The sequence below is a fragment of the Hyperoodon ampullatus genome (genome assembly GCF_949752795.1).
Source record: "Hyperoodon ampullatus genome assembly, chromosome: 11".
Taxonomy (NCBI): Eukaryota; Metazoa; Chordata; class Mammalia; order Artiodactyla; family Ziphiidae; genus Hyperoodon; species Hyperoodon ampullatus.
In genome coordinates, this window is record NC_136924.1 from 54,981,127 (window position 1) to 55,001,592 (window position 20,466).

At 52.6% G+C, this 20,466-nt stretch overlaps 2 protein-coding genes across 2 annotated transcripts in view; both read right to left on the bottom strand.

The window, feature by feature from the left end:
• The window catches only part of KMT2D (lysine methyltransferase 2D), a gene marked incomplete at its 3' end in the record, with an annotated part of 35,486 nt that extends 26,410 nt beyond the window's left edge, over nucleotides 1-9,076 (bottom strand). Inside the window, exons 1-12 of the mRNA XM_079714927.1 lie at nucleotides 9,009-9,076; nucleotides 4,680-4,765; nucleotides 4,293-4,419; nucleotides 3,889-4,112; nucleotides 3,665-3,774; nucleotides 3,327-3,489; nucleotides 2,822-2,987; nucleotides 2,608-2,722; nucleotides 2,304-2,461; nucleotides 1,951-2,096; nucleotides 382-1,812; nucleotides 61-287 (exon numbers count right to left, since the gene is read on the bottom strand). Of these exons, the coding sequence (XP_079571053.1) occupies nucleotides 61-287; nucleotides 382-1,812; nucleotides 1,951-2,096; nucleotides 2,304-2,461; nucleotides 2,608-2,722; nucleotides 2,822-2,987; nucleotides 3,327-3,489; nucleotides 3,665-3,774; nucleotides 3,889-4,112; nucleotides 4,293-4,419; nucleotides 4,680-4,728 (2,916 nt within the window). The 5' untranslated portion in view covers nucleotides 4,729-4,765; nucleotides 9,009-9,076. The remainder of the gene's footprint in view (nucleotides 1-60; nucleotides 288-381; nucleotides 1,813-1,950; nucleotides 2,097-2,303; nucleotides 2,462-2,607; nucleotides 2,723-2,821; nucleotides 2,988-3,326; nucleotides 3,490-3,664; nucleotides 3,775-3,888; nucleotides 4,113-4,292; nucleotides 4,420-4,679; nucleotides 4,766-9,008) is intronic.
• A 4,544-nt stretch (nucleotides 9,077-13,620) lies between these two features.
• On the bottom strand, nucleotides 13,621-16,123 carry RHEBL1 (RHEB like 1; the record flags this gene model as incomplete). The annotated part of the gene is made up of 8 exons (XM_079714339.1): nucleotides 13,621-13,745; nucleotides 13,904-13,985; nucleotides 14,248-14,295; nucleotides 14,497-14,553; nucleotides 14,643-14,725; nucleotides 15,002-15,069; nucleotides 15,401-15,472; nucleotides 16,072-16,123. The coding sequence occupies 8 exons, from the start codon at nucleotides 16,121-16,123 to the stop codon at nucleotides 13,656-13,658; spliced, it is 552 nt and encodes a 183-aa protein (XP_079570465.1). The 3' UTR covers nucleotides 13,621-13,655.
• Between the last annotated feature and the right edge of the window lie 4,343 nt (nucleotides 16,124-20,466).

The window sequence follows — 20,466 nt, forward strand, 5'->3', positions numbered from 1 at the left end:
GAGGAGTGGGGAACAATGAGGGGGAAGGGGCTCCATCAGCATGGGAGAGGCCGGTCCTACCGGGGAGCCTGGAGATGGGGGAAGGATCATAGGGGGTACAGGCTCAGGGTCAGTGCAGTTAGCTTCTGGTGGAGGGCTGATAGGTGTCTCTAGGACGGGGGCAGCCAATGGCGACTCAGGGTCACTGTCCCCTTTGGCACCAAAGGGGTACTCTAACTCTCCCAAAGGAGACAGGGCCGGCGGGGCCACTGCTGTGATAATGGGTGAGAGCGGAGGAGGAAGAGGATCTGGAGAGAAAGAAAAAAAGAGACGCTCTTAGATTAGATATGCCATAAAGAGTTAAGACTGTCCCAGAGTAAGAGGGTACTAACATCCCCGTACCTGGTGGCAACAGCTGAGGTGACAAAGATGGCTCCCCAGATGGGGACAACGGCAGCTCCTCGGGCAGAGGGGACAGAGGTGGCTCCCCAGGCTCAGACAGGGCCGGCTCTCCAAGCAAAGGGGATAAGGGTGGCTCCCCAGGTGGGAGGAACGAGGGCAGTTCCTCAGGTGCAGGGCATAGGCCTGGCTCCTCAGAGGGCTCTTCAGGTCGAGGGGATAGGCGCGGCTCCTCGGGCACTGGGGACAACTGCGGCTCCTCGGGCACTGGGGACAACTGCAGCTCCTCAGGCGTGGGGGACAGGCACAGCTCCTCAGGGCGAGGGGACAGGCGCGGCTCCTCAGGCTGGGAGGACAGATGCAGCTCCTCAGGTGCAGGGGACAGACGCGGCTCCTCGGACGCAGGGGACGGGCGCGGCTCCTGGGGCGCAGGGGACGGTCGCGGCTCCTGGGGCACAGGGGACAGACGCGGCTCCTGGGGCGCAGGGGACAGATGCGGCTCCTGGTGCGCAGGGGACGGGCGCGGCTCCCCGGGCCGGGGGCAGAGTCGCAGTTCCTCAGGCAGTGGCGATAGGGGTGACTCCTCCAGGGGTAGGGACATAAGCAAGTCCTCCGGTGGCGGGGAAGCAGGTGAGTCTTCAGGTGGCGGGGACGTGGGTGAGTCCTCAGGCGGTGGGGACAGGCGTGAAGCCTCAGGTGGCGGGGATGTGGGAGACTCCTCAGGTGGTGGGGACAGGGGAGATTCCTCAGGTGGTGGGGACAGGCGTGACACCTCAGGCAGGGGAGACAGGCGTGATACCTCAGGCGGGGGGGACATAGGCGAGTCTTCAGGTGGCGGGGACATGGGTGAGTCCTCAGGTGGTGGAGACAGGCGTGATGCCTCAGGTGGTGGGGAGAGAGGAGACTCCTCTGGTGGAGGGGACAGGGGCGATTCTTCAAATGGTGGGAACAGACAAGATGCCTCAGGTGGTGGAGACATGGGTGACTCTTCAGGTGGAGGGGACATGGGTGACTCCTCAGGTGGTGGGAACAGGCGCGATGCTTCGGGTGGTGGGGAGGTAGGCAATTCCTCCGGTGGAGGGGACAGGGGAGACTCCTCAAATGGTGGTGACAGAGGTGATGCTTCAGGTGGTGGGGATAAGGGTGTCTCAAGCGGGGGAGATGCGGGGGACTCCTCTGGGGGAGAGAAGGGTGACTCCTCCAGTGGAGAAAAAGGTGATGCCTCAGGTGGGGGAGACAGAGGAGACTCCTCAGGCGGTGGAGAGAGGGGTGAGTCCTCAGGCGGTGGGGACAGGCGCGATGCCTCAGGCGGCGGGGATGTGGGTGATTCCTCAGGTGGTGGGGACAGGGGCGACTCCTCAGGTGGGGGCAGCAGTGGCATCTCCTCATTTAGGGAGGCCTCCAACTGGGGCTCAAGTTGGGCCCCTTCTCTACCTGCAGACATAACACACTATGTTCCTACCTAGTTCAGCGGCACTCCACAGAAAGTACAGGGTCTGGGGCAAAGCAGAAACTGTCCCTTGCCACACGATAGAAGGGGATTACTTTCAGGGACCCTCAAACCCTACTCACCTAGTGGTTTGGCTTCACATTGCAGGGGCCCCGGTTCCTTGGGTTGCATAGAGGTCACGTGCCCACCCTTTGGCTGCCCTTGGCATGCAACGTACAGAGCATCGGGCTCATCAGTGGGGGTATCGCCAGGCTCTGGGGGTGAGAATCTGCAGAGGGTACAGGTGAGCAGGCACCATGGCTCTCATCAGCTATCAGCTCCTCACGAGAGCACACTGGGGCGAGGCACGAATGCTATGGATTGTACTGCCCACCTGAGGGCCCTCCTCTCAAAGTCAGCTTGCTTTAACACGAGCCCTGCCAATCTCAGTACTTCCGATCCCCCAGACTGATCTCTGCCAGTCCACACCACTTACCTGCTACAGACCGGGGGGTGCTGCTCAGCAACAGAACTGACAGGCTGTCCTCCCTGGGCTTTGTGACAGCGGTGACAGAGCGAGTAGTTCTCAAACCACTCAGAGTTGGGGTTCAGCTCTGCTGAGCCTGCCCCACAGGCCCGGCATACCCGGCATGCCTAGGGGAAGGGAACGGGCAAAACGGGCACTTGTCAGACAGCCAGAGACTGGAGGAGAACACGGGACTCGTCACAACAGAGAAACTCAGGATGCTGTAGGAGGCAGACTTAGGGAAAGTAAGGCAGGAGGATCAGGGGACACTCACCTTGCACTTCCAAGAGTGAGCAGGCAGTTCCTCCATAGGTGGTTTCAGGCAGAAGGTATGGTATCCTTTGTCACATGTCTCACAGACCAACATCTTAGAGTCATTCCCAGGTTTCCTACAGGGGCACAGGGCACATAACAGGGTCCTCCTTGCCCTCATTTTCAACCTCAACCTGTGCTTCACCTAAGGTTCTCTCCTGCCCTCCCACTCTTACCTGCAAGCTTGGCACACTTTGCATTCAGGGCACTGCCAGCCAGCACGCTTGCGGGCAGTCAGAGCAGTGTCCAGGCAGGCCCCGTGATAGTGATGCCCACAGCTGGTACAGAAGAACAGGTCACACAATTCCCCTGGCCCCTCACATACTGCACAGCGAGCCTCCTCTGCAGTGGGAAGGGACGGAGGACACAGGTCAGCTGTGGATTCCTTACAGGACTCGGCACAGTGCTGCCTACATGACAGGCACTCCACAGACACAGGGTGAACGAATAAGAAATAGTTACTAAGCGTCTGCCTAATATATGCCAGGCACTGCTCTAGGCACTGCAGACACCATGCTAAACAAGACAGGCAAAACCCCTGCACGCACAGAGTCCACACACATTTTAGTGGGGCAGACTGACAGTATGTCATTGTAGACTTCTGAGTGCGCTGCAGAGTACAAAACCCCCAGCACCCTTGGACCCTCATTTGCCCTACGTCCAAAGGGCAGGACTTCTCACCCAGATGTGTGGCCCCCTCACTGTGCTCCGGGCATAGCAGCTGCAGTGTTTTCATGGATAAGAAGGAACCGCTGGCAGTTGCACAGGGGAAGTGGTAAAGACGTGGACATCCAGGCGAGCGGCAAGGGATGGAGGCACCGAGTCTGGTGCAGTGGGAACAGCGCTGCCAGGGTGGAGACAAAGCCTCAGTGCTAGCCAGCTCTCTCCAGAGCAACACGTCAGGCACTGGCTCTGTCCCAGTATGCCCCCTGCCCTTCTCATTCCACCCTGACTCTCGGAAGCCCACCAGCCCTGCCCACCCTGCCCTGGGCCTACTCAATCCCCTGGCCCGGCCCCACCTGTGAGATCCCTGAGAAGATGGCCTTGTCCACACCACATAGTTCTGGGCCCTCCTGCCCCCACACGCCTGCCGACCACGCAGCACACCAATGGTGAGCCCAGCAGGACCCTTCATAGGGGGAAAGGGGGAAAGAGTTAACAAGAACGTCATCACTGCTTCAGGACCACTCAGCCCCTTCCCTGTTTCCTGCCCAAGTCAGCTACCCCACTTCCCTTCACTTACCTCCAGGTTCTCCTAGGTGGGCAGGTGTCAGGCCCTCAGGGAAACCAATCTGTGATAGGTCCTCACTGGGCAGCGCTGCCTCACTGGGCCCTGGGTTCCCCCCAGGGGACACCACTGAACACCGCGGCCAGTCAAATGGCAACTCAAAGCGCCGTAGCTCCCGCTGCCCATGTAGACTGGGCTCCCCGCAGTTACAGAGAGCACAACGCCGCATTGGACCCCCACTGTGAACACACAAGCATCAGCACCATGCTGGCCCCTGCCCACAGGTACCCCTAAACAACCCCATGACTTGCACACCTATGCTTCCCACTCATTGTCCTAAATTTTCCACCTTGAAAGCCCCAGACTCTCAAATCAAATCCTCGTATGTCCTTACATCCTCATTTCCCCAAGCTAGTTACCTGCAGTCCTGGGGAGGCTCCTGAAGCCTGGGACCCCCAGAACTGGGCACAGAGCCCTCCCCCACATGTGGTTTGGGAAGGTCTGGCTCAGTGGCACCTGACTCCTCGGAGGCTGCAGGTCCATCAGCTGAATGAACAGACAGAGAAGTGTGCATCAGCCATTATCCTCTATTTAATACTAGTCCACTCATCAGACCCATGAGATTATCCAAAACCCTTGGTGGATAACAGTGATGGCATTTCGACTTTTGTCCCAAAGAACAAAGTCCTTCAATTACCCGTCTATTAGACGGACTTAGCTCTTGTCCTTGTGCTAGGACCAGAAATCTAAGATTGTCTGGGTAGAACAGAAAGCTGCCAAGCAAACCCAGAATGTGCCCTACTCACCTGCTGGTTCTGAATCTTTATCCTCACCAGGCGGCTTCGGGCTGTCCATCCCTCTCTCCGACTGGGCAGGGCCCTCTCGGGGAGACCTGTCAGACCCAAGAGATATCTATTTGTCTAGTAAATCTTCCCACTAAACACTTTCCCCCAAATCCTAGGAAGAAGGCATCTAATGTTATCTAGACCCTACAGAAATCAGAACAAAGCCATACCTACAAATTCCTGCACTAATGACAAGGCAAGTCCCTCTCCCCAACCACAAGCAGGCAAGTGCCTGCTTCCTCCCCAGATAAACACATACCATCTTCTCCTACTCTGAATTCTGAGAGGATCCAGTCCCCTTTCCCACTTCCCACCTCCTGTCTAAGAGTTCCCAGGACAATAGCATCCAACTAGAAGCACATACAATCCACATCTAGTATCACTCTTTGCCTCATGACTGAGTTCTTGGCTTCTGGTGGGCCCTATCCCTTGGACTTTTTCCTCAGGTCTTAAGTCAGCTACCATCCTAGAGGCCTTTCAGTGCCAACCCAGGGGCAGTCATAACAAGAAGTCTGAGTCCAGCTGAAATCCCTCTCCCTGGGGTCTTGCAGGACATAGAACACAATACTGGAGCTAAAGCCCATCTCTGAATGGATCTCCCCCATCTCCACTGGTTTCAACCAGAACATCCCAATCACAACAGAAGAAACTCCCCAATTTCCACCCACTGCCCATCTAAATCCAACTCAGGCCCACCCCCTGACCCTTGCCATGACTGAGCTCAGGATCTCATCCAGCCTGAAGGCCTCAGGTCGTTGCCCTTAGCAACACCAACAGCCCTTCCTCCTCAGATGTCCCCAGTAGTTAACAGAAGTGGGCCTTAAGAGTTACTGAGCATGTGTAGCCAGGCCTGAGGCTAGGCATGCTGGGAGTTGTAGTCTCAGGAAGCACACCACCACTTGGAGCTGTTCTAAGCGGGGCAGGACAGAGCAAAGTAGCTTCCTTCCTCTTCCGTCAAGCGGGGTTTCAACACACACTATGGGGGTGGCGGGTAACGGTCCCCTCTTCTAAGATATGCCTGCCTATCCCAGAGCCAAATGAAACACATTAAAGTTATACTTAAGAAGGTCAAGAGCCTTATACCTTTGGGTATATTCTCCTAAACCTCAGATAAAACTAAACACAGTACAAAAAAGAGAGAAGTAAAGAATAAGAATTACAGAGTTGAGGGAGAGGAAAGAGGTCCCATAGAAGAAGGGAGAAAAGGACAGGTATAAACAGCTCTTAGTGGGAAGGGTAGGGGCTTAAGCAGAGAAACAGAGTATAGTTTTCCTACAGAAGGTAGAGGGGAATCCCTAACACAAAACTCTAAATAAAAGTTTGAGAACTGTATCTCTCACCTTCTCCACTCCTCTTGTTTAACCAGAGGGACCACACCAACCTTAGTAAGGACAAGCCTCTCTTCCCAAACCAAATACCCCAGTCAGCCACTTGGGGTTGAGTGACTGGGGCAGATGAGACAGTGGGGAACCCTCAAAGGTGCCCAGGATCCATAAATCAATTACCTAAGAACCACATTATCAGTCCTCTTTCCCTGAGCTAACACTCCATTTCCAGAGACTGGCAGTGGGCCTCATGTAACATGTCACAGGAAGGGAAATTTTACTTTACTTTTTTCCCCCTCACACTATTAGATTCTACTAGATTGGGAAAGTGAAATATCACCCGATACCTGTTACCTCTATTCCCAGATCACCTCTTTACCAAACCTGCCACCCACACAATCACACCTGAAAGGAAAGCTGGGTGGTCATCTAGCCAGCCCACAGAAAAGCTGCTCTGGAACTTCAAGGGGCCGCCGAGAAGCCTCCTATGTGAATTAGGGGTTGGAGGTCAGGGCACCAGCCAGGCTCCTCTTCCTATTCAGTCATTCAAGGCCTGACCACACCCAGAAGGCTTCAAAGTTTCCTAAATGTGTGCAACTTTTGCTGTACCTTACCACTAAATGCTGCCAAGATCTTCCAACTGTTGTGCTCTCAAAGTTAAGGCTAAAGGAGTCACAAACATCAAGAAATGAAAAGCAACAGTGATAGTACAGTGGGTGGGAGGAGGACTGCCTCACACAAGGCTAGAGGGACAAATTCCTCCGCCCTCCCCCAAGCGCAGCCCTCTCAAGCTGGTAATGCTGGCACTGCTTGGGGAGCTACAGAAACCACCTTCGTCTAGCCTTGGGCAACAGTAGCAACATCCTCCAAAGCTGCAGCCTCATTCATGGCACCATGGAAGATGAGAGATAAGCAAAGGGTTGAGTGTCCTCCAAGCTGAGGAAAAAGAATCTAGAGGCACTTCCAAGAAGCCCCATTTCACTACCCTGCAGTCTAGCGCCTGCACCCCAATGCTGAGTGCCAGTTGTCAGGCCCCTCCTTAAACAGATCTAAACAAATAAAGACCATAGGTTCCCCTGTCCCATCATTCACAGCCAGAAACCACACATACACACCAAGGGTTTTTTCCCTGGATCTAAACTGGGGTAATGTCTGGCCAGGCTTCCTCAGGGGAACTAGGGATCCCAGAGAAATACAGATCTAGGGAGTAAAACCGTGGTGGGTTCCCTTAACCCTAGGCCGAAGAGGCCCAGAACAGCAAGGAAAAAAAGCAGGGATTCATCTCAACCCACTTTCCTCCCTGCCTCCATCCCAGACCAAAAGCTTTAACTCCATTTTCCCAGCCAAAGGGGAAATGGAGACTTGGAGAGGTGAAAGGCTGAAGCAGGCCCTTGAGTGAACAGCTCTTCTGTAGGACTCAGGACTTCCTGGTTCCCAGCCTGAGACTCAAACCACACCTCTCCCCACCCCCATTTTGGGTTGGCCCTCCAGGGAAGAATCCAAATGGCAACAGTGGCCCTGCAGACCCTCCGGACTACCCCCTGGGTCATCCTAGGGTCAGCCACAGCTAACAAGGAGAGGTATCTCCCAAGGAAGTTCTTCAGGGACAGACAACAGGAGAGGCCCTCCACAGGAGGCAAGTACAGACAGCATGGGCAACAGCTAGCCTCATTCCGGCACCCCTGTGCCACCTCTCACCTCAGGATTACCACCCAGAAATCTTTCAAGGGCAAATCCCTATTTTCTCCTTTCCAAGACCAGGCTCAAAGAGGTCTAGCCTATGTATGGTGGAGGGAGTAGAGTGAAGGAGCAAAATACACCAGCCAAATCCCTGCTGGGCAGCATGACAGCTGTGAGAGGGGCTGTCCCAGCCCAGGGTCAGAGGCATGAGGCTCATGCTGCACCCTTCGTGCAGTCACATACACACCACTTCTCCCCAACACCTCCTGCCAGGGCTGAAAACACTGGCTTCAGCAGACACAGCTCTGATCAGGTCACTTCTCCTCCAAAGAGATATAGGCCCCCCTATTCTGCACAGTTGGGACAGGATCACAGGACCAGTTAACATTCCCTGATTGAAAAAGGTTGGAGAGGTCTGGGAGGGGCCTGCAAGATTGGCCAGGGACTTATGGGCAACCAGCTCTCCACACCAGGCCCAGAGAAAGCGGGAGACAAAAGCCATTTTTTTGCAGCCCACATTCGCAGGGAGCAAATCTCAACGGCCTCCTCTATAATCCCCTAGAGATTATGTCCATCCGGAGAGGAGGGGAGGCAAAGCAGGCTAAGACAGCACTAGGCCTCGCTAGGGTCACTCTGCCAGGCAGGGGTAGTTGAAAGTTGAACAGCAAGGCCACAGCTGCCCCCAGCCCCGCCTCCTTCTTGCCCCGGCCACCCCTTCATCACAATGGTGAGTTTCCACACACTCTCCCCTTTGCACAGTGAAATAAGGCCTAGTGAAGGACCCAGGGTTCCCTGAGTCTCCCAAAGACTGCTCTGGGTGCCCGGATGGGCAAGAGCAACCTTAAAGTCCAACCTGGCAGTAAATCGGACCTGACAGTGCCACCCTATCCCCGCTCCCAAGTTGTTCTATTCCCAAGGCCCACAAGGAACCCTGAAGGAGAAGCAGCTGACTGGGATTGGTGCTGGCATCAGGGCTTGGGTCCTAGTTTGGTAGAGCTCCCCCCAACACAAAAATAAACAGGCAGAGAGGCTTTCTGGCCAGGTTCCCAAACTCCCGTGGTTCCCTGAACCCCCCAGTCTTTAAAGAGGCACACCCCAGGACACCAGGCCTCGGTTGTGCTCTGGCGACTGGCTCGGGTTCCCTTGACAGACCCTGCCAAAGGAACCCTCTTCAGCTCTGGCACCCCTTTCTCCAACCTACAGGCCAGCTCCGGCCAAGATAGTCCATCTGGCTATGCCCCCAGTCCAACCCTTTCTGGGCCCTGGCCGGGCGGACTTCACTCACCTCTTCACAGGGCGATCCAGAAATCCTCATTCGAGAACATGGCCAGAGCCCGGGCCGCTCCCCGACCTCCAACCGTCAGAACGATCACAGCCGCCCCCCGCACGGGGGGGCTGGGGGGGGCCAAGAACGGTAAATCCAGGTCGGAGTGGCCACCCTCCCCCGCCCAAAAAAAAGCAAGAAGCCAAAGAAGGGTTCTCTGCCTCGGGTTCCAGCAGTTTAGGTTTCCATGGACAGCCCCTGGGCGGCGAATCCCGAGCGGACACAAAGAGAGCACCGGTGGCTTTGATCTTGGGCGAGCAGGATCCGCATCCGCGTCGCCGGGCGGCCTCTCAGTCCTAGGGCTGGGCCAGCGCCCCGACCGCCCGTACCGGGCTCGGGCGGAACGTCGAAGCTCTCCAGATGGAACGTCGAGGCGCCTCCCCAGCAGCCCGGAAGGAATGCCGCGCCGCCCCGCGCCGGGCCCGGATGGAACGTGAGACCCTCGCAGGAGCGCCGAGTCCCTCTCCCCGCTCGGGCCGGCGCCCCGGGGCCGCGCGAGCTACGGCGACACGGAGCCGGCGGGGCCGCGGAGCTGAACCTGACACACACCCCAGCGCCGGGCTCCTCGACCCCGAGCGCTCGCCCTCAGCGGCTTCGAGCCCCCCACCTTCTGCTCCCCCCGGGGAAGGGAGGAGGGTAGGTGGGCGAGGAAGAGGAAGGGGCGGGCGGTGCGAGCCCTCTGCCCGCTCCCCTCCGGCCGCTCCAGGCCCTGCGCTCGCCTCCCTTCCCCTCTGGCCTTGGGAGCTGCCCCGCCCCCGGCCTGGCCGGCTCTGATCGGCGGCACCCCCTCGACCCCCGGCTGGCTGCGATCGCGGGGGGCCTAGAGGTGCATGGCCCAACCCCGGCTCCCGGCGCCGGGGGGTCAGGAAACTGAGCGGAAAGTGGGGAACGAGGCAGCCATTTGCAACCGGAGAGGAAAGTAGTGCAGCGCGGCGCCGCTCCGCCTCCCCCCCCTCCGCCTCCTGTTCGGCCGGTAGGGTGGTTCCTGCGAAGGGGCTATTTCCTGGCCCGAGATCTCGGCAGTGGTCGTGGAGATTCAGGAAGCCTCCGGCGCGAGATCCGGGTGGCCCTTTTGCCTGGTGAACCCCACTCCAGAAGGGGGAGAAAGGAGAAGACGCGGCCCTATTTTGTGTTGGAGCGGGGCGGCGGAGGGATCCGGCCCTCTCGGAGGAAAGGCTGTGACTCTGCAGTTCTACGCACACGCTAAGGGATCCCTCCGCCACGGGTTAACCCCAACTGCGCCGGGCCAGCCGCTGTGCAGACACGTGGGAAAGAAGCCCCCCTCCTCTTCGCTCCGGCCCTAGAACTGCCTCCTTTACCGCCCGGCTAGTAAAACTAGGACTCCGGGCACTTTCTAATTCCGTTTCCCTGGAGTTATCGGCCCCTGAAACTCCAGCTGCCCCTTGCCTTGACCAGGAGCAATCTTTCCCGGGAGGGGGATGGAAGAAGAGCCAGGAGGTTGGCCGCTGCTCTGCATCCTGGGAACTGGAGTCCGCAAATGGAGAAAGTGAGGCACGGCGCCTAGAGCTGCAAAGGGTGGGTTCCTGCCACGTTCGGGGGCCTGAAGAAAAACGGAACGAGTCCCTAGTCGTTCCTTCTGTCTCTCAAATCCCCTCGAGAGGAAAGAGGACTGTTAGTGCCCCCACAATCACCTCCCCCATCAAAACATAAATGTAGAGTTTCCCCTCCTTTGCCGGTGCTCCCACCCCCAGCCCCAGTCCTTCTTTCCTAATCTTCAGGGCCTGTGTGACCTTCTTAGTAAACATGTAACCCCTTTTTAGAGAGCATGTAACTTGTAGCCTTGCTGCTACCTGGCCGGAGTACTGTTATTCTGGACAAGATCCCAGCATACAGGCACCCCCCCCCCCCCATTAGTCTGAATGAGAAGGGATTGGAAATGACTTCTCTGCATTAACTCTATCCACGGGATGGACAGGAGGAGACAAATTAGCAAATGTGCTAGATACTTTATATATTCTTAGTTATTCCTCACCCTCGTTATGAATTACATGTAATTATGTCCATGTTACAGATGAAGAGATTCAGACTGAAATAGGTAAAATTGCTCAACAAACCACATGAAGTGAGAAGTAGAGCCATGCATGATGCAAAACAATGGCCATGTTTTTTCTGGGATATGTGTGTGTATTCATATATATGTATTTATTTTATTTATTTATTTTTTTTTAAGATGTGGAGAAAGAGGCAGGCAAGTCAGGTGCAGGGCTGGTTTTGTGGGAAGGGGTTTACAGTGCTGTCCAGTAGAACTTTCTGCAATGATAGAAATGCACTATACACTATCTAATATGGTTTAGCCACATGTAGCTATTGAGCACTTTGAAATGTAGGTGGTGCAACTGAGGAACTTTTAATTTTAGTTAATTTTAAAACTAAATTAAATAGTAATATGTGACTTGCGGCTTTCATATTGGACAGTGCAGGAGACCTAAATCCCTACTGGCCAGAGTCACAGGAGGGATCAGATATGTCCTGCGCTAGCCACACGCTGACATATGCTCTTCACTGACCAGGCCTATTTCAGCAAAAAAGTCCAGCAGTGACCCCACACCTGGCCCACCTATAGTGGAATAAGTTCACCAAGAGTCAGAAGTTGGAAAATGGAAGGGCTCTCGCTACTCTGCACCCAGAGGCAGAAAGGCAGACCCTCACCAGAAAGACCTCAAATAACACAATAGCCACTATCTCTTAAGGGTTTATTATGTATGAGGACCTATGCTAAGTATTTCATAAATCACTTCAGTTTAATTCTCACATCAGTCCTATGAGGAAGGTTTAACTACACTTCATAAATGAGAAACTGAGAGAGGTTCAGAGGCTCAGAGAGGTTAAGTGTCTGCCCAAGGTCACACAGCTAAGTGGAAGAGTAACTCTTTTAACCCAGCCATTAACCACCATTCTTTACTACTATCAGGCCTTGAGATTATTTGATACACTTCTAGAAAACCTCAGACATTTGTTATTCTATCTCAGACCTCATGGAAATAACAGCAGGAGTGTAGGTACCCTTAATGAGAATTCCAAGTCAGATGTACAAAAGGACCTAATTTTAGTGTAGGGAGAGAGGGTGTTTACAACCCTAAAGAGACTCCTAAGCCCCCAAGAGATTGCTCTTTGGAATATGGTCCTTCCTGCAGCCCTTAATTCTTTTTAGATTCTAGATCAGAGATGCAAAAGCAGCTGGCAGGACTTTTGAAAACCAGCATGACAAACCGTCATCCCCAACTGTAAGCCCAACTAGCCTGGAGCCAGGCAATAACAAGGTCACAGCTAAAAATCACACCTAAATTTTGTCCATTTTCCCCAACTAAGTGTATTGACAGAGTTGGCAGGAGTGCGTCCCCAGCTGGCAGGAGAACTCTATGCCCTTCCTGTGAAGGATGCCATTCAGGTAACCCTTATAAGTCCTTGGAGGAGGTATTAGGCCAGTTAGGCCCTAGGGCTGCTGGGGAGGGGTGCGGGGTAGAGGCAGGTAGGACCAAATTTTCCTAGCCAAACCCATCCTCCTACCGAGCTGGCGGGTCAATAAGAAAAAGCAGAAGCAATAGCCTTTGACACCAAAAAAGGTAGCACAACTCCAAAGGTGTGAAAGGTATGAAAGGAGCAAAGAACATCCATTTTAATGAAAGGCACTTGGGGAGATGGAGAGCGGGGAGTGGGGATTGAGCAAGGGCATTATTTCTTACTTTATTCAACTCTTAAAAAGCTGAAATCATCATAACACTTTAGTCCCTGCCTTCACACTACTTCACAATTCTTACATCATTAGGAACAAGGGTCTTTCTTCCTCCACCCAAACCCTGTCCTCTCTGAGTTCCAGCAAATGCCAAGGCCCCGCAAGGGAAGCTATGTCAGCATGTGGCAGCCGGCCACTAGAGGGTGGTGTTTCTGTAGTTAAGGGGATTGTGAGAGCCTACAAATTTGGATGGGAGTGGCAGTCAATAGGTTACCTGTATAGGAGAAGAGTCGAAAAGAAAGGTGGGAAAGATAAGTAGTAAGTCTTAGGGTAATGGTCCTGAATGAGTGAGGGGTAAGGAATAGGAACAAGGTAGGAGGAAAGAGTTAACCCTGATTCTCTACCAAAGGCCATAGTCATCACTCCTTAGAAAAGGAGATATTGGCCCTGAGCCCTCCCCAGATACAGAGAAGTCAACTACAAAAAGATTAATCAGTTTATTTGCATATATACATTGTCACTCCGGGGAGCCAGCTCCACTTCAGGAGTCCGCAGCTCCCCCCACCCAGCCAACACCCAAAACCTGCATAGGAGACTGGGTCCTGAATAAACAATGCCCAGGACTCATATCCCAACTCCATAGGTTATAACAATTCATTTATTTAGCAAAAACAGAGCTAGAGGACAGTGCCCATGAGACGTCCTTGCCTCTTTGTAAACATCGACAACCAGGCCACTGGAGCCCAGGTAAGTGTGCAAACATGAGGGTACCACACTGTGTGCCCAGAGGGCCAGGGACACAGCTGGCAACCAAACAAACCCGTGAAGTCCTGAGGGCCTGCCCCCCCAAGCCCTCACTGGAGCCTGGCAAGTGCCAGGGGCAGAATCAAGGCAGCTACCCCATGCTCAAGGGCTCACATGAGATGGCAGCGGCGCTCTTGCCCATATGAATTCTCTACCCGAGCAATCTCCTGGATGACTTTGGTGAAGATGCCTTGAGTCAGCTGCAAGGGATAAGGATTCAGGGCAAAAAAAATTGTTTAGTTCACTGCCAATACCACCCAACTCTGAGGTGAATACCCCATTCCCCCACCATCCCCACCACCAAGCAGTGCCATAACACTGCTACCGCCACCACCTTCCTAATCTTCAGGCCCAGCACCTGCTTATCTCGAGCAGATGACTCCATAAATGTCGCTCCCCAGGACTCTGCCAGCTTCTTCCCCTCAACAGCCTGGACCTCCCTAGAAGCAAATTTGGGACATGAAAATGAAGGACAGCAATGGCCCCATGTTCTCTGCAAAATCTTTACAGGAGCCTAGGACTGAGGCTTGAAATATGAAATGATAGTTTTTGAAATAGAAGGGTTGTTTTGTCTTACCCTTCAAGTTAGAAATTAAGAGGTAAAATGATTGGTTCAAATCAGTGGCAGAGCCACGACAAGAGCCTGGCTCATTCCTAGTCCAGCTCACTTTCCTTCGCCTTAAGCTACAGAGATTTCCATACCTGTCTGGAGAGAGATCTGCCTTGTTCCCCACCAGCACCACTGGCAGCCTGGGAGGAAACAGCAGTTACTACAGGATCCCCTCTGTTCCCCATGGACCCCAACGTCCTTCACATCAGAGCTGGACAACTCCCCATCAAACCAGACAGGATCTATGTCCTGACTTTCTCCTTAATTTGGATCAATACACCCCTCTGTCCTCCCTCTCCCCTAGGGTCCACACTATGTCTTTATCCCCCAGAGCCACATACCGGGTTTTCCCGTGGCCTTCATGTAGCTTTTGGTACAGACTCTCAATGACTTGGAAACTTTAAACACAAGAAATGAATCTATAACTTTATTCTGGGACAGCCCTCAGATCCTCCCAAGTCCCCCACTCACAACCTTGGTCACTTACCTATGCATAGAGGTGACAGAATACACAAGCACATAACCATGGACCCCAATGATGAATGAATAGGGCAGAATGCTGTACTCATCCTGACAAGAAATAGAAACATCAATACCTAGATCCACAGCACTCAGATAGCCAAGGTTGGTGGGCTGTATCCTGGGGACCCTCCCTGTGGCACTCCCTACTCCAGTCACTTCTGTTCAACAAGTATTAATAGAGTAGCTCCAATCAGCGCTGCACACTGAAATGCTGCTAAAATGTTTTTCTTTTAATCCTACTTTACAGATGAGCCTCAGAGGCTACCGGACTTCATCTCCCAGGACTGAACTGCCACATTTAGATACCCTACCCCAAACTGGTACCTGCCCTGCTGTGTCCACCAGGTGTAGGTGAAACTCATCTTTGCCAAGAGTCACTATCTTGCTGTAAGCTGAAAAGAAAAGAAAACTTGACTGTGAGGTGCCTTGTAGGACTAGCAATCTGTGCCCCTATATATTGACATAGATGGGCCAGGTCTAGAGAGCTCTCCAGGAAACTGGAGAGACAATGTTAGGCTTCTTATTGTCTACATACACACCATCCTGGACTCAGTATCCTGGAAAATCCACACTCTAGCTCCACTCAGAACAGGATTGCTAGAGGAGATTAGATTTAATGTCTAATTAAATCATCCCTCTGGCACCAGGAAAATCCCAAACTATGGACTTGGATGAGGCACCCAAGCCTTCCCTACCCAATCCCTAGGGGAGAAGTCTACTCACTATTCTCCACAGTAGGATCATAGCCTTCCAGGAACTCGCCCTCCACAAACTGATGTGCTAAAGATGTCTTCCCTGTGGGAAGCAGAGGTAATTTTATCCAAATCACCCATCCATATTCACATCCTCTGTCCTTTCGGGCTGTGGCCCTGGACTAAAGGGGACCCCAAATTAGCATGCCCCATGCAATGCTTTCCCTTAGGCTACCTTCACCCTCTTTTCGCCCTGGGTCGCTGCACCTTGGCCACCGGATGCATACAGTAGCGCCGCAGGAAGCCTTTCCCGCCGCCTTTCCCCACCCCACCCCACCCCTGGGAAGATCCGGGATTCCTTAGGACCCAGGCAGTCCTGCACCGGACACCTGAGACTTGCCCCACCCAGACCGCGCCCCCGCCATCAAATCCTGACCCCACCTCCACCCCCCAGAGAAACGCTGAGGACCACCGCGGTGATCCAGCAGTAAAGCCCACGTTAACTCTTACATGCTCCAGCTTCCTGCAGCCTTCCACACTACCACCACCCCAGCCTTTCCAACTCCAACCTTTCAATCCTCGCTCTACAAGCTGATTCTAAGGATGCCACCATTCCTCCCTGGGTCGCCTACCCGCGGCAGTGCGCCTCCTCTGGCCAAAAAGCCGCGGTGCATCCGTGCTCTCCCCAAGACCGAGACTCACCTACGGAGCGGTATCCGAGGATGACCACCTTCCTGTAGCGAACTAACGGCATGGCAGGAGCCGGCCCCGAGGGGCTTGCAGAACTTGGGGCTGAGAGAGCCCCAAGAAGAGAAAGTCGAGTGCAGGCAGATGTAGCAACCGGCACAGGAAAGCCGCTCACCCTGAAGCTGCCAGGGGCAAGATAGAGGGAAACCAAAACAAGCGCCGCGCCCGGAGCTGGCCACGTGATCACAACACAGCAAGACTAAGGCGAGGGAGCCGGGCGACCGGGGAACTACACTGCCGCGCCGCTCAGGGCTCCGCCCACCAGGCCGCTCGCCATTGGTCCACTAGAAAGAATAGGGGCGGGGCCGTTGGCAGAAGCAAAGGGCGGGCCTCACGTGGAGCGGGAGAACCAGGAGCTGCGCGTGCGCACACTAGACCCGGTTCATTCATAAAGAAACAGAAAGGAACCCGGGGTCCTAGAGGTGTTTGCGCCTTTGCAACCTAGTAAAAGCAGCTGCAAAGAATCATGGATGGATAATATCCGTTGTGGCTGGGCTGGAATTTCTGGTCAAAAGATTCTAGGTCTTCCTTTTGCAAGGTCTCCGGCGTCCTTGGGTAGGGAAAAAAAGGCCAAAGTTGCAATATATTCCCTCCGATTCCCCCAGACTTCAGCCCCAGATATTTTATTGTCGGGTTTCCACAGTCTTCCAGGATTTAACTTCGGAACTGCAAATCTTATTCCTGGGAAAATTGTTAGAATTTGTGGCCAAGTCCTCTGAGGTTTAGCTGTCATCATTATCAGTGTTTTATTTATTCAACAAATATTTATTAAGCGTATACTATATGTTTTAGGCATTTCTCTATCTTTGAAGATAGAGTGAAGAACATGAGAAGATAGAGCGAAGAACATGACAGATGAGGTCTCTGAACTCACAAAGCTTAAAACCTAGTTGGGAAGAAACAAACTTAAACAAGTAAGCATTAGATAGTATTAAGTGCTATATAGAGCAATGTGATAAGAAATAACCAGTTTAGATCAGTGACACTTCCTTTCAAAAGAAGCCCCATTTAAGCTGAAGTCTGAATGACAGTAAGGAGCCAGCTAGCAAAAGATTCAGACAGAAGAATCCATCAGTGCTATGGTGCTAGGGTGGAAATAAATTTGTTAAAATCTAGAAAAGAGAGAGAGAGAGAAAGCCAGTTAGCCTAAAGCAGATGAAATCTAAGAGGATGGCAGGGGCCAGGCCATGTAGAGTAGTTTGGACTAATTCTAAGTACCTAGAAAGCTGTTGATTATGTTACTAAGTAAGTTGGGTCATGACATGATCTGAATTGCGTTTCTAAAAGATCTCCCTGGCTGTAGAGAATGGATTGGGGTTTGAGAGAAACAGGAGCAAGTGGAGCAAGCAGGAAGATCAGCTAGGAGACTGTTACTTGTAGTCTAGGTGAGAGGTGAGGGTGGCTTGACTAGAGTGGTAGAGATGAATGAAGCTGAGAATTCAGCCTCAAAACTGAGGCTGAGGTTAAGCTGGCTTGCTTGCTGAAGGATTGGATACAGGAGGTGAGGGAGGATAAAGAGGAAAGAAACCTAGATTTAGAGTGCTACTTTGTGCCAGGTGCATTTCATTGTCATCTCATTTAATATTCTCCACAGCCTGAGGTTGTTAATTGGCATTATTAATTCATTCATCAACAAATATTTATCACACAACCACCATGTCCCAGGCACCCTTCCAGGTTCTTAAAATAGAGCCATGAACAACAGGGACAAGGTCTTTGCTTACAAGGAGCAAGTATTTTGGGGGAGAAGACCAACAATCTACAAGCAAACAATAAATGAGTTACAGTTAAAAAGTAATAACTGCATGGGCTTCCCTGGTGGCGCAGTGGTTGAGAGTCTGCCTGCCGATGCAGGGGACACGGGTTCATGCCCCGGTCCGGAAGGATCCCACATGCCGCAGAGCGGCTGGGCCCGTGAGCCATGGCCACTGAGCCTGCGCGTCCGGAGCCTGTGCTCCGCAATGGGAGAGGCCACAACAGTTACAGGCCTGCGTACCGCAAAAAAAAAAAAAAAAAGTAATAACTGCAGGGACCTCCCTGGTGGTTCAGTGGTTAAGACTCCATGCTCCCAATGCAGGGGGCCCCAGTTTGATCCCTGGTCAGGGAACTAGATCCCGCGTGCCACAACTAAAAAAGACCCCGTGTGCCGCAATGAAGATCCTGCGTGCTGCAACTAAGACCCAGTGCAGCGAAAGAGAGAGGGAAAGAAAGAAAAAAGTAATAACTGCAATGAGAAAAAATAAACAAGACATTAGTGGGCTAACCCACTGAGAGTAACCTGGGGTGTTACACCTCTTTTTTTATATGATATCCTAGGAAGCTGACGAGGTAACATTTGTGCCTGAGACTTGGGTAATGGGTAGCTATTATCACTGTTCTCTTTCAGTTGTGGAAACTGAGAGTCATACAGGTAGCACACAGAAGTTGTTTCTTTTGGAAGGCCCTGATGAGGTGGGTGTGTAGGAGTTAGACTGGATTAGAGGACAGGCTTTATAAAACTATAGAACCAACTCATGCTTTAAAATGTCCAGATTGGGGCTTCCCTGGTGGTGCAGTGGTTGAGAATCCGCCTGCCAATGCAGGGGCACAGGTTGGAGCCTTGGTCCGGGAAGATCCCACATGCCGTAGAGCAACTAAGCCTGGGCGCCACAACTACTGAGCCTGCGCTCTAGAGCCCATGAGCCACAACTACTGAGCCCACGTGCCACAACTACTGAAGCCCGCGCACTTAGAGCCCATGCTGCACAACAAGAGAATCCACCGCAATGAGAAGCCTGAGCACGACAACGAAGAGTAGCCCCTGCTCGTCACAACTAGAGAAAGCCCACGCACAGCAATGAAGACCCAACACAGCCAAAATAAAATTATTAATTTTTAAACAATGTCCAGATCTACAAAAGTTGTTTCAAAGAGCCACCTTTTTAAAAATTTTTATTTATTTATTTATTTTTGGCTGCATTGGGTCTTCATTGCTGCGCGCAGGCTTTCTCTAGTTGCGGCAAGCTGGGGCTACTCTTCCTTGGTGCGCAGGCTTCTTATTGCAGAGGTTTCTCTTGCTGCGAAGCCAGGCTCTAGGCACACGGGCTTCAGTAGTTGTGGCTCACAGGCTCAGTAGTTGTGGAACGTGGGCTCTAGAGTGCAGGCTCAGTAGTTGTGGCTCACAGGCTTATTTGCTCCGTGGCATGTGGGATCTTCCCAGACCAGGGCTCGAACCCATGTCCCCTGCATTGGCAGGTGGATTCTTAACCACTGCGCCACCAGTGAAGTCCCCAAAGAGCCACTTCTTTTTTTTTTTTTAATGTTGGGGGTAGGAGTTTATTTATTTATTTATTTATTTTTGCTGTGTTGGGTCTTCGTTTCCGTGTGAGGGCTTTCTCTAGTTGTGGCAATCAGGGGCTACTCTTCATCGCGGTGCGCGGGCCTCTCACTATCGCGGCCTCTCTTGTTGCCGAGCACAGGCTCCAGATGCGCAGGCTCAGTAGTTGTGACTCACGGGCCTAGTTGCTCCGCGGCATGTGGGATCCTCCCAGACCAGGGCTCGAACCCGTGTCCCCTGCATTAGCAGGCAGATTCTCAACCACTGCGCCACCAGGGAAGCCCTAAAGAGCCACTTCTTAATTTGGCCTCAGAAAGGAACCCAAATACCTTTTCTACTGGGTAAAGGAAGTTCCCTGCAGACCAGCAATTTTATGCTGGATTATTGGGCTTGAATGATGTTGGTGGTAGTTCCAGGTTAGGTTTTAAGCACTGTAGGATAAAACAAAGAACTGGATTCTATTCAATAAAAGTTTATTCATCTCCTACTTTGTACCAGGCAGTCTGACCATGTTTTGCACACTAGGGATATAAAGATAAATAATATTGATAGATGATTTTTATGCTGTTTGTCTTTCCACATTAACTCTCTACTCTTTTCCACCCAGATCTGTGTCCAGAGGTAGACCTTGCCCCTTGGATTCCAGTGGGGTTCAGCCAAAGAGGAGTACTCACAGAAGATCAAATGGAAGGAAGAGAAGGTCTGTTCCCACACTGAAGGTCACAGCACCTCTCAAAGCACTCCCCCAACCCTAACACAGACAGCTCTCAGTGTTCTGTTTCCAGTAATTCCCTCCCCTTACCCTTCAGGCCTACAGTAATAACAGCCTCTCTGATACTCACCCGGAGGTGTTGTTCTATCCCTTTTGCTTCCCTACACCTTGCCCACACCTTTGTAAATAATCTCTTTATTAAATCATCCTCAAACTCTCTTGTTTTCAATCAAGAAGAAGGCAAAAGGACTAAGGCAAAGGGCTTTCTCTTGTAGTTTTTTCTGGATGAGAAGATCTCACAGAAGATTTTCACCTATGTCTT